This window comes from Anoplopoma fimbria, chromosome 14 (assembly GCF_027596085.1).
Source record: "Anoplopoma fimbria isolate UVic2021 breed Golden Eagle Sablefish chromosome 14, Afim_UVic_2022, whole genome shotgun sequence".
Taxonomy (NCBI): Eukaryota; Metazoa; Chordata; class Actinopteri; order Perciformes; family Anoplopomatidae; genus Anoplopoma; species Anoplopoma fimbria.
In genome coordinates, this window is record NC_072462.1 from 12,574,657 (window position 1) to 12,586,977 (window position 12,321).

Consider the following 12,321-nt stretch of genomic DNA (forward strand, 5'->3'; position numbering starts at 1 on the left):
TAATATAGTATGTCAGAAAAAGTTATGAAAAAGTCGTAATGTAGTCTGTCTCAAAAAGCCATAAAAACGTCATAGTACAACATGTCAAACAATGTCATGAAAAGTCATCGTAGAGCATGTCTAAAAAAGCCATAAAAGCTTCATAGCATAGCATTTAAAAAAAAAAATCATGATAAATTCATATTATAGCATGTCAAAAAAGTTATAAAAAAGTCATAATATAGTATGTCTAAAAATGTCATAGTATAGTATGTCTAAAAAACACATTAACATTTCAAAGTAAAGCATTTAAAAAAATGCATGAATAAGTCATATTATAGCATGTCAAAACAATTCATAAAAAAGTCATAATATAGTATGCCTAAAAACATCATAGTATAGCATGTCAAAGGAAGTAAGAAAAGAGTCTTAATATAGTATGTCGAAAAAAGTAATCGTATAGTATGTCGAAAAAACCAAAGTATAGTATGAAGTAAAAAGTTAAAGTATAATATGTCATAAAAAGTCATAGTAAAGTATGTCATAAAAAAGTCATAGTAAAGTATGAAGTAAAAAAGTCATAGTAAAGTATGTCATAAAAAGTCATAGTATAGTATGTCATAAAAAGTTATAGTATAGCATGTCGAAACAAGTCATAGTAAAGCATGTTGTAAAAAAGCAATGACAGTCATAGCATAGTATGTCATGAAAAGTCAAATTTTAGTACATCATAAAAAGTTGAGATTTATTTCCATAAGGGCATAAAATCAGAGTATAGTATGTCATAAAAAGTCATGGTATAGTGTTATACAATTTTTTTTTTAAATTCTAGTATAGTATGTGTGATATGTCATAAAAAGTGACAGAAGGGTATGTTATACACACACAACTTTAAAATACTGAATAATTTATTCCATTAAAAACAATGGACATAAAACAGATTAAATACATGGAGGTACTGTATTCTAATACTTTAGACTGAAATATAGCAGTTTGTGTTGTGAAGCTGGATGCTGTAACACATCTTACATATCACATCAACAGTCATATTCAGCTTTACCATAAATACAAATACTCAAACTTCAAGTCTTGTCCAATTATTATTATTTTAAACTTTCAATGGTCCAGATTTCTGTAAAAGACTTACTTGTTTAATGTAATGTTGATGTAAGGGGCTTTAAGCTTGTTATTAAAATCCTCAGTAGCCTTTTAAAGGTCAGTCACGCAGAAATCCTGTTGTACAACCAACACACATTAAAAATCGAGCAACTTCAATTAATCCTATCTACCTGAATCAGAGCTAACGCAGTGAATAAAGAAATAGGTCTTAATTTAATTAGGCATTATCCAAACACTTGTTAGGGATGATTAGACAGAATGGGGTGGGGGGTGGGGGGGGGTGGGGGGGGAGAGGGGGGTAGGAAGGATTCCTCACCATTTAGAGTTTCACATGAACACACGTTTAAACGGCTGAGGATTTGTGAAGTCTGGAGATTACCATCTAATAGGATCAGCAGAGCCAAGGTTGTCAGCCTGCTCTTTCTCTCTCTCTCTCTCTCTCTCTCTCTCTCTCTCTCTCTCTCTCTCTCTCTCTCTTCAATTCAATTCAATGATGCTTTATTGGCACGACCATAATGGTACACAGCATCGCCAACGCACATTGTACTGTACAAGGTGGTACAAACATGGGAAAGAACAGTCAGCAAGATGAACAACAACAAATAATAACAATAATATTAATAATAATAATTAACAATGTGTGCGTGTCTGTGGTAATATGATTTGCTTTGTGTGTGTGTTTGTGTTCTGGGTGGGTGGGGGCAGGTAAAGACATACTCTGCTGCTACACTGCAGCTCTCTGTGTGCTCTACCAACAGGATTGGGATTTTGTTAATGTTGCTCATGTTGTTGAATTCGGGATGTTTGTTTTTAAATTTAGGCAAATATATTTATTTCTGACTGGCTGGAGTTCGGTGCATTCTGTTAGAGAGTGCAGCTCTGTCTCCACTTTGTCTTTCTTGCACAGCTGGTAGATGCGCTGCTCTTTGGGGAGCCATGACTTCTTGTATCGGCCCGTCTCAATGGCCAGGTTGTTCTCACTGAGTCAGTTGTTTTGTGAAGGTAGTTCTTTGTTTGGAGTCAGTCATTGTGGTCAGATAACCTGCTGCACTGTACTTTCTTTTTAGGGCCAGAGAGCACTGCATTTAGCTTTTGTGCTTTTGTTTGTGCGTTCCAGTTGGTGATATGGCTTTGTTTCTGATGTGTTATAATTTGGGGGAATCTAATGGATCTGTTGTCAGACTGGTCCTGGGGCAGAACTGGGTTGGAAAGTGGACTTAGCCTGAGGACCAGCTGATTGAGGGGACTATTTTCTCTGCTCAGCTCTTGGCATTTCAGGGCTCTAAACTGATAGGAGTGGGGGTCAGTTTATTTTTTTTACATGAAGCCAAATTTGATTGCTCTTTTTGGATTTCCCTCTCTCTCTCAATCTTTCTGTCTCTCTCTCTTTTGCTGTTAGCTAGTAAAGCACTGGAAGACTGGAAATAGAGGTAACAAGCTAGCCTGGCTCTGTCTGAAGGCTACAAAATGTGCTTAGCAGCACTTCTAAAACTCGCTAATTAGCACTTATATCATATTTGTTTTATTTTTACAAAACCTTAGTTAGTACTCCCAGGCATAAAATAGTTTGGCCCTTAACCACCAAGAAAAGCAATAAATTGCTGGTTTTACACTTTACTTTTTGAGTGGATTAAACTAAGAAGTTAGGTTGTGTTAAGTAATGAGCTTAAGGGGTGCTTATAGGCAAACATTTATTTATTTATTTAATCTTTGAACATAGCATGGCTAGTTGTTTCCCTCAATGTCCAGTCTTTGTGCTAAGCTAAACTAATGATACCAGACAGAGAGTGGCAGTAATCATCTCATGTTACTCTAAGTAAGGAAACAAAACAGCAAAGTTCCCAAAATGTTAAACTGTTAAACTATTATCTTCAAGCTTCAATCTTATATTTAGAATGGTGGACATAGTTGGTCATCTCAGATTTTGGAAAAGTTGTTTGGACTAAAGAACAATGACTTTCAAATTTAGTTTGAACAACATTTTTTCAACCTTTTACCACTGAAAAGTGTAAGAAACCTGCAACACGTGTTCAGTCATCTCTTCATTACTGGTATTTTGAACACAGGAGGTTATTATACTGACGCAGAAGATCCATTCAGCCTGTGTGCATGCTGCCGTCAAGGCTAACCAGCAGCTGAGCATAGAGCTCGTGAGATAGAAACTTAATATTCAGTCTTTTCCTAATTTAATAAAAACTGAAAATAAAACGGAATCAATACAATCACTCAATTAACATTTTCAGACACCATACATCTTAAGAACCTCTTATCAAAATAAAACATTGTCAGAGCTCCTCACATGTAAACACAAGAGAGCATCTTTTTTTTTTTTAAGTTTTGCTATATAAATGAACTTTTGCATGTGCTAAAGTCACAACTTTTTGCAGTTCATTAAATCAGTGCTCAGTAAGCATCTCCCTTCCTCTGACCCCCCCCTCTCAGGCACACAAAGGATAAGGTCACCTTCTGTAATTAGGAAAGGCTAAATAGTTTTAGGGGTTTTAACTCTTTTGAGTAAAATAATGTAATCCCCTTAAGGAGGATTACCACACTGCTGTCAATCTTTGTTTGCTGTTAAGTGGTTATAGCTCAAAAACTGTTATTGTTTGGGCTTTTTACCCTCTTTGACTCAACACCTACACAAATCAGGGTAAAGAAAGCCCTCATAGTTTCATTCTGACTTATGAATAATTCTTTATTTTTGTATAAGCCTATGAAAGTATTTAAGTTTTTGTTTGTCAAGAGGTGCATGATTTGTCTTTAAGGTCAATAAAACAATAATTCCTCCACTAAATGAAATGTCTATTCGTTTTGGCAACAATATCTTGACGCTTTGATTAAATATTAAGCTGTCATCTTGCAATCCGTGTCCTGACCAGAAATCTTGTAATTATGATTTTGTTGTACCTTAATCTGTGGGCCCTAATCTTCCTCTCTTTTTTTTTTTTTTCACAGACTGACATGAACATGACATCTGGAGGAGTGGAAAGATGGTTTTAAGATTTATGTAAGTAGGTTTAGAGCCAGCACTGACGGATGCACTTGAGATGGGGAGGAGTTAGAAGGAGGGTGTGCGAGCTGGTGCCTGCTTGGGCGCACAGTTACCCCTAAATCCAGGGCCAAATCCAACGGGACGTCCCCTTTCTGACGTGCAGCGGGGGTGCCTCATGAGCAGTCCTGCAGCAGGCACCACTTTAAAAGCTCCGTCTGAAGATGCTCCATATCCACTGAGCAAGACAGGCTATAACCGGTGTGCGTCTTCTGCTCAAGTTCCTCCACTCGGCTCTGGTTTGCGATTTACAACTTTACCAAAACACAGAAAGAAGCAAATACGTTTGTAAAAAAAAAAAAAAAAAAAGTTGTGTACTTGTGACCATCTTTTGGACTACACCGACCAATGTGGCTTCTTGGATCAGCTTCCCAAGTGATGATGATGATGATGGATGAGCGCATGTCTCCCTCCGCACGCTCCGTCCAGAGCCCGGGAGACAACCCGTCCACGGTCCACAGCATAGAGGCGATACTGGGATTTAAAGAGGACACCATCTTCCACAAATCGGCCTCCTGCTACAGCATGACGGAGAAAGTCCTGGTCAAAGATGCTGAGCGGAATGTAATAATGACCCCACTGAAGAAAGGCCATTCCACGGAAAGTTTTGACAGTAAGTAGATTTTTTTTTGATTTTTTTTTCTCCACATTTCAATTTAAATGCAGAAATGAAGCCTTCTTAACGTGCCATGTGGTATTTAGTGTTGAGCCTTCAAGTTTCTAAAGGGTTTTTAAAAAATGTAAACATAACTTTTTAACTATTTCATTCTCAACCAATAAGAAATCGGTGCGCAAACAGGTTGACTGGCTATAAAAAAAATGCCACAAAAAAACCCCACAAATTAAAAAATAAACACATTAAAACGATACTTGAAAATCTGAAAAATAGGGAAAAAAATGATATATATATTTATAATAGTGTAGTTGTACTTTTCCAAGCTTTTTGTCTCGGTGCTCACACTCTCGTCTCTCCGCAGGTGTGTGTTGCGGCGCCGCTGAAGCTCCGGTGTGCCCGGACTCACCGGACTCACCGGACGGAGACGGCAAACTGTCCGACGATGAAAACCCAAAGAAGAAGCACCGTCGGAACCGGACCACGTTCACCACCTTCCAGCTTCACGAACTGGAGAGAGCTTTCGAAAAGTCCCACTACCCGGACGTGTACAGCAGGGAGGAGCTGGCGCTGAAGGTCAACCTGCCGGAGGTCCGAGTCCAGGTATGTACCCAGAAAACATCCACTTCCATCGGCCTTTTCTTCTCACTGTACACGCGTACTTGGCCTGCATGATGGCTGCATACGTGCACATGGGCTTATCTCCAAACATTTGTAATAGTTTTAATAAATAAAAGAAGAAAAACAAGAAATATATCCCTCAAAAAGTCATCCTTATAGTTTTAATGTTTACATTAAAAGTTTGTTTTTGGATAGATCTTCCAATTCTAACATTAAATTAAAGAGATACGTTAGAAATTGAGTGAACCAATTTGTAACACATTCGTTTAATTTGATAAAATATATTTTCTTTGCATGTATATTTAACTTGTTTAGGGATCACAAATATAAAACAGATATAAATCAAATTGTTTGGATCAGTGAAGACAGTGCATGTTTTAGTGTCCAATTGCAAAAGCTATTTTTATTTATTTTGGCAGATTTCTAAATCAAATTTGTTTAAAAAAATGTGAAACTTCAGTTAAGGCTTTTATCATCGATTCAACCCTAAAGGAAACTGAAAAACCATCAGTTCAATCAATATCTTTTGTAACAATCACTAATGATTAATTATAGCATTTTAATTTAAGGCAAAGTGCTTTGTTATTTTCACTCATAAATCTCATATTGTCACCCTACATATTTCTAATTTTTTTAATACTTTCAAATAATATCGAATTCTACTTAATAGCTGTAGTTTTTTAAGCCTTTGATTGGTTTTAGCTTTAAACGTTTTTTCTCACTCTTCTCCTAACTATTGTATGTATCTGTTCAGTTACTTGTCAGGGTTGAATAAAGTTGTATTGAGGTTAATTGAATTGAAAATTGAAATCCTCCTCTTTCTCTCCAGGTTTGGTTTCAAAACCGGCGAGCAAAATGGCGTCGTCAGGAGAAGCTGGAGGTGAGCTCCATCAAGCTCCAGGACACCTCTTCCTCCTTGCTCTCCTTCAGCCGCTCTCCCACCAGCTCCCTGTGCTCCAGTCTGCAGCTGGACCCCTGGCTCTCCACCCCGATCACCACCTCCACCTCCCTGCAGTCCCTCCCAGGCTTCATCACGGGCTCGCAGGGCCTCCCATGCACTTACACCCCTTCTCCTCCCCCCTCCATGCCTTCTTCCTTGCCGGCCTCCTTCCTCAACTCCTCCGCCCTGGGACACAGCCCTCACCTGCCCCACATGGGCTCCATGTGCCCTCCACCCCCGGCGTACCACTGCTCGGCTGACCCCAGGAACTCTAGTATTGCCTCACTGAGGATGAAGGCCAAGGAACATATTCAGTCTATTGGGAAGACGTGGTGATGCTGAGTGGAGGATAAAAATGGACATTGAAACCCAGAATGCGTCGTGATGCATCTTTTGAGAAACTGACTTCAACATCATGCAGACTGGATTGTTATTTTTGAAAGAGTGAAATCTACAGTTGACATCCAGGATTAGAGACGTCCTCGTCACTTATAAGGGTAACCCTTTTCTTCTCCCATTAAGTATAATATAAGCAGTATTTAAACATTGAATAAATGGTTTAAAACACACTATAATGAAGTAGATATAAGTGTTTATTAGAGGCTGAGGTATTAACAGATAATAAATAACAAGATAATACGTTGTTGTAATAATATGTCTTCATAGGAAACGTTATAATTGACAAATACTGTACATTAATTAACGCATAAATTATCCAAAGATGCTCACAACTTCATTATAATGTGTTAGAAATCATTTATTAAATGTTTGTACGGCTAAATAAATGGACTAAAAGTAAAGTGTCACCCTTACAAGCAACAATCTAAATCTGTGACACTAACTGTGAAGTTCCTGTAAAAATATGAAACTAATGAACACTGATGATCTGGTGTTTTTTCTTCTCCTTTATCTTTGCTGAAAGTTGTGTTAACTGTTAACTTTTACATTTGTTCAACCCGTTATCATTCTTATCCAGTGTTATGTGGCCAATATAACAAGTTAGAACCCATATTTATTCTACTTTTGTAAATGGAGTGCTCCTCATTTGATTCATCATTCCCTGCTGCTTTCTGATCTTCATCATTAAACATTTAACATATGTGAATATTTCTCTACACAATAAACTTTATATGTAAAATTCATAAACAACATTGTGGCTGATTGTGATTTTCTTGACATTTTTTTACATTTTAGACATTGACAGTTTTCAGAAATGTCTGACAGGATGAACCATATATGTGTGTGTACATCAGGAATGACTGTGATGCAAAAGTGAATATATAGCAGAATAGCTATGACCTGTTGATAAGGTAAATTTAACAATAAGTGCAGGGAAGATGAATTACATTTTCTGTGATTAATTCTGTTATTCACACTGAAGTGAGTTTGGAGAAACTGTCTGAAATGCTCAAATAGGGCCAAACATCATAATGTAAATGCAACTTTAAATCCATTTAACCTCGTTATGGCATCAATTCACACTACGTTAACATTTTATTTCACTAAAACGACAAGATTAGAGCAGCTTAAACTCCCAGACTTCCTCCCTCTGTTTTACAGGTTTGTTAACCCACTTATTTGCTCCTCATTAACTCCTGTAAACTTTATCCCATTCGCTCCTGGGATTAGTCTCATAATGACGGGGTGAAAGTGGTTTGTACCTCTATTGTTTGCCAATCATCCGCGACAAATGAGGGACGAGGACAGAAGACAACACTTTCCTTTGGCTTTAAGTAAAACATTTGTGTAATCAAATTGTTTCAATTAGCATGTCCTATTGTCTGCAACCCCATGAGGGCTAATAATAGTCTTTGTCATCATCTCTCCTACTGTCCTAAATACACACTGGGGTGCATTAGTGTTTATTCCAGATGGGGAAAAGCTGCATCAAACTGAAAGGGCCATAAACTGCTTTCTTTATCTGTAATATAATCATAATAATATTTACCTTATTGGTAAATTACTGGTATTGTTAACTACAGGTGCTCTCAGAACGGATGTTGTGCGCCATCTGGTGGAACAAACTTGTTACTCTACAGGTGGAATGAGCTTTATGAGTTTTATATGTTTGAGAACAAAAACACTGATTCTGTGTTAACATAATATTAATTGAAAGGTTACTTGTGGCGTGCAAAGCATGATTAGACATCCACAATGCAGTTATCACAACGTTAAATTTATTCAACATTCTGAGTTCATCAAACATAACTTCGTCATGTCCGTCTGTAATCAAACTGCTGCATGATGTGCATATTAGAATTTTTAAATCATTCATAAAATAAACTTCCATTGGGTTTCCAGCATTACTCTTACAACAGAAAAAAAAAAGATACAATGTAACTATGTGATTACAGGGAAAATGTTAAGTAGGTGAAGAAGACCCTTCTTTAATTTCGGCTTGCATTCAGGTGGAGTTATTGTCCCGCAGTTTCAAAGCCAGAAGAAGCAGGTCTGACTTCTACAATGGAGAAACACATGCAACAATTACATATTATTTCCAAACTGCTAACATTTGAAGACTAACTGATGAACTGTTAATACAGAAACTGACCTCTCTGAGATATTTGTCTCTGTCCTCTTCTCTCCAGCCGCTGTGCAGCCAAAGCAGCCTGTCTGCAGTCTCTGGCATCGTCTGTTTCTGGTTCTTCTGCTGCATCAGAGCCTCCATCAGTCTCTCTGTGACCACAGCTGTGTCTGAGGGTTGGAGGTATTCACTGTCATGGTTAGTCTCCGTAGGTCCAGGCAGGCTCTCGGTGCTCTTCTTTCCCATTAAGTGACCTGGGGAGTTGGACGTAATGGGATGCATTAACTGTTGTGGAATAAATATGTTGATTCAACTTCATTTGGTTTAAATAACATTGTGATCTTTCATTATGCTGAAAAATAAAAAAATCTTCACTTTCACAACGTTGCAAGCCCAGATCAAACACAATGTGTGTCAAACAGCTTTATTAACCAAAATGCGTATATTTAATTAGGCTGCTTCAGTGCAATTCACTGTAATTTATTCCTTTTGTGAACCTGTCCAGCAGAAGAAGAAGAAAATCTATTACATGAAAAGGTAACTGTAGCTGACCCAGACTTTAATACGTCAAGTTCCTGCATTATCATAAATAATAAATATGTGAACACATATTTGTTCAAATGAGCAATGATAAATAAGGTAATAAGTTCTGATAAATAAAGTTCAAATATGTTCTGATCCTGCGAGATATTATATGACTTGCTGTGAATATTATCCCCAAATATGGTTCAAATTACCAAATCAATCAAGCAAAGACAATATTTGAAGTTATGCATGAAAAACATATTTAAATATTCTTTTTTTTTTTTTTTTTAATATATTTTTTAAAATAAGAAGTTTCTCTTACCTACTGCCCAGTGGTTGCCGCGTGGATACATTTTCCCTACTGCTGCAGGGCTCTCTGAGCAGTGCAACATACACGGTATTGTCACCAGAATAATAAAAAGTGGCCACACCGGTCTGCAAGACCAGGAGCAGCTTTCGCACACTCCGCCCATGGTATCAGACAAAAAAACAAAACAGTCAGATATAAAACAGCAGTGTTTCAATCCCTAGGTGCAGTTATTCAGCTTGATCTAACTTTAGAAAAGATGCACCATAGTCTATGTTAGCTGGGGTGGACCGGTATCTCAGCTCCAGTTGCGGACTTGATGAAGTTACACACCGATGCCCTGTGATGGAAATGAGTAATGGTGAAAGTTAAATGCCCCTCCTGATACAAGCTGCACGTCAGCGGGCTGTGTTTTAAAAGCACCACGATGATGCGAAAGTCATGATGACTGAAATGATCACCTTATAGCCCCGCAATTATTAGTATTATTGCTCGCCATTGTTTGTGCAGAGTGATAGCAGGAGGTGTCAGCGTCATTTCACCATGATGGACGGGACTTCTGCGTAACTGCTTCCGTTTCAGAATGTAGGGGAGGGGATGGGAATGGGAAGCATTCAGATTCTTCAAGTAAGACAAAGTATCAATATCAAAGTGGTTATACAGTTCAAGTAAACGAGCAAATGTAACCTACATAAAAGTACAAATCATGCAGAATGGCCTCTTACTATTATTTAATCATAATATCTGAAATAGCAATGTTCAGGGTGAGGTGGAGCACATTTGACTACCACAGCAATACATCATATTTCATAAAGCTATATGTTTTGAATGCTAAATCTTAATGTGAAAAAACTAGTTGGAAGTAGTATAGCTGTCAGATAAATCTAAAGTTCAATATTTGATTATGTAATGTGGTGACGTAAATGTATAAGATATGAAATTGAACCATTTCAACCCACACATTTAATGAAAACCGCCCGATGGTTTCAAGAGATTCAAATGGTTTTGTGTCTGGGCATTGACCAGGCAGTGAAGGTCTAAAAAAAAAAGATGATATTAGTTGCACTATGGGTAATGTTGGAGCTCGGGCCTTGTGCTTTAATTTCATCAGGTCGCTTTTCATTTTGACCGTATTTTTGAATGTCTCCGACTCCCAACTTTATGGAGCAGCAACACTAAATCACTGGTTTATCCCTTTCAGTAAAGTGCTTACTAACTGTCCACCATTGTCAATGCCGCAGTGTAGATATAAATACTCTGCAAGTGAAAGCCTTTTCAGTCCATTCCACCATTTAAATGATCAGAAAGTATCCATCATGCAGAATGTCCCCCTTTCCGAATGTTATAATATTATACTGTATATAATATTATGGGCTTATATTACTGATGCATTGACATGTTACCTACATTTGAATGTGTTTATTACGTAAAAACGTAAGCTTCAAACTGCACAGCTGTCAGTTAGTAAAACATACAATATTGTCTTTGAAATAGAAGTATTAAGAGAAAATATTAACTTAAGCAATGAGTGTCTTAATCAAAGGGTGAGGGGAAACCTGCAGATAAGAAGCCGATGAATCAGAGCAGAATTAAATAGAAAAGCCCTATGAATAGTCCGAGACCCCAAAAAGTGACTTCATACCACAGCATTTGAAGACATATCTGGCCTGTACGCAACAGCATTTTATTTTTTTGTGTTCTGTCTGTAGAGTTCCTATTATTGTGAAGTGCTTTGTGACATTTACCGTGCTGCCACAAACAAGAATCACCATTTTCTAAACTTCCCTTTGTTTTCAGAGCAGAGGAAATGACGCAGTAGATTTAGAAAATCAACAGTGATTGCGAAGGAACACCAGGTAATGGACAACGATGATACATATTTTTGTTGCGGACAACACCTGTCGTGTGTTCGGTTACAAGAATTTGACAATGCAGCATATGCCAGCTTGTTGTGTGTAGTTGGCATCATTAATCAGTACAGTGTATTACAGTTTATTCATCCTCCTGGAAAGGTCAACAGCCTGAATGAAGCAGTCGTCAAACAGTGTGTTTAATTCTCATAATTGACTGAACCCTTTCATGATTGTATTGACGGACAGATTGTAGCAGGAAGAGAACAGATGAGGACAGATAAGGAGTCCACACAGGTAAGTAACATTTTGTGTTGAAAAGGTTGTAGGTTTCCTCTGGGTACTGTCAGGTCAAAAGCCCAACACACATCCCATAATAGATGTTGGAGAGTATCTCTGGCTCATTATGTATCTTATCATCGTCCAAGGTTGACCTTAACAAAACAGGATGAGTCACTTATGGCAAAAGGGCAGTTCCAGGTAGTGCCATCTGAAATATTTGTTGGTTTATTTTCTATGTGAGACAACAATATCCTGCATATGATCATGTACTGCAAGTCAAAACATTCCAGGATTATTAAATGTACCACTAAAATAATGTTTTTAATTTGTTTTAAATCACTCATTAACATAATGATAAAGATTTATTTTATGTTTTCTTTAAAACCTGATGGAAAAACCTGAACTGATGATATTGGGAATTATTATGAAAGTGACTTTCCATCTTGCACGGTTTACTCAACAAAACCAAATGCTTAAGATGTCAAACATCAAATACTGCACAATAAAGGTTG

The 12,321-nt window shown here is 37.5% G+C and overlaps 2 protein-coding genes across 2 annotated transcripts; one reads left to right on the forward strand and one right to left on the reverse strand.

The window, feature by feature from the left end:
- Positions 1-4,495: 4,495 nt before the first annotated feature.
- Positions 4,496-6,657, forward strand: rx3 (retinal homeobox gene 3). Its single transcript, XM_054613114.1, has 3 exons — positions 4,496-4,760; positions 5,125-5,363; positions 6,211-6,657. Exons 1-3 carry the CDS (start codon positions 4,496-4,498, stop codon positions 6,655-6,657), a joined length of 951 nt encoding a protein of 316 aa, XP_054469089.1.
- A 2,036-nt stretch (positions 6,658-8,693) lies between these two features.
- grp (gastrin-releasing peptide) lies at positions 8,694-9,843 on the reverse strand. Its single transcript, XM_054611849.1, has 3 exons — positions 9,693-9,843; positions 8,873-9,099; positions 8,694-8,779 (listed from the first exon to the last, which is right to left on the reverse strand). Exons 1-3 carry the CDS (start codon positions 9,841-9,843, stop codon positions 8,726-8,728), a joined length of 432 nt encoding a protein of 143 aa, XP_054467824.1. The 3' UTR covers positions 8,694-8,725.
- Positions 9,844-12,321: the final 2,478 nt, after the last annotated feature.

Bases quoted from the DNA above. Each gene is read 5' to 3' on its own strand.
- grp (XM_054611849.1), bottom strand. From the start codon at position 9,843: ATGGGCGGAGTGTGCGAAAGCTGCTCCTGGTCTTGCAGACCGGTGTGG. The intron at 9,100-9,692 runs GTAAGAGAAACT...CCAACTCCCCAG, and splicing joins CGGCAACCACTGGGCAGTAG to GTCACTTAATGGGAAAGAAG. The intron at 8,780-8,872 runs GTCAGTTTCTGT...TCTCCATTGTAG, and splicing joins GAGACAAATATCTCAGAGAG to AAGTCAGACCTGCTTCTTCT.
- rx3 (XM_054613114.1), top strand. From the start codon at position 4,496: ATGTGGCTTCTTGGATCAGCTTCCCAAGTGATGATGATGATGATGGAT. The intron at 4,761-5,124 runs GTAAGTAGATTT...GTCTCTCCGCAG, and splicing joins TTCCACGGAAAGTTTTGACA to GTGTGTGTTGCGGCGCCGCT. The intron at 5,364-6,210 runs GTATGTACCCAG...CTTTCTCTCCAG, and splicing joins TGCCGGAGGTCCGAGTCCAG to GTTTGGTTTCAAAACCGGCG.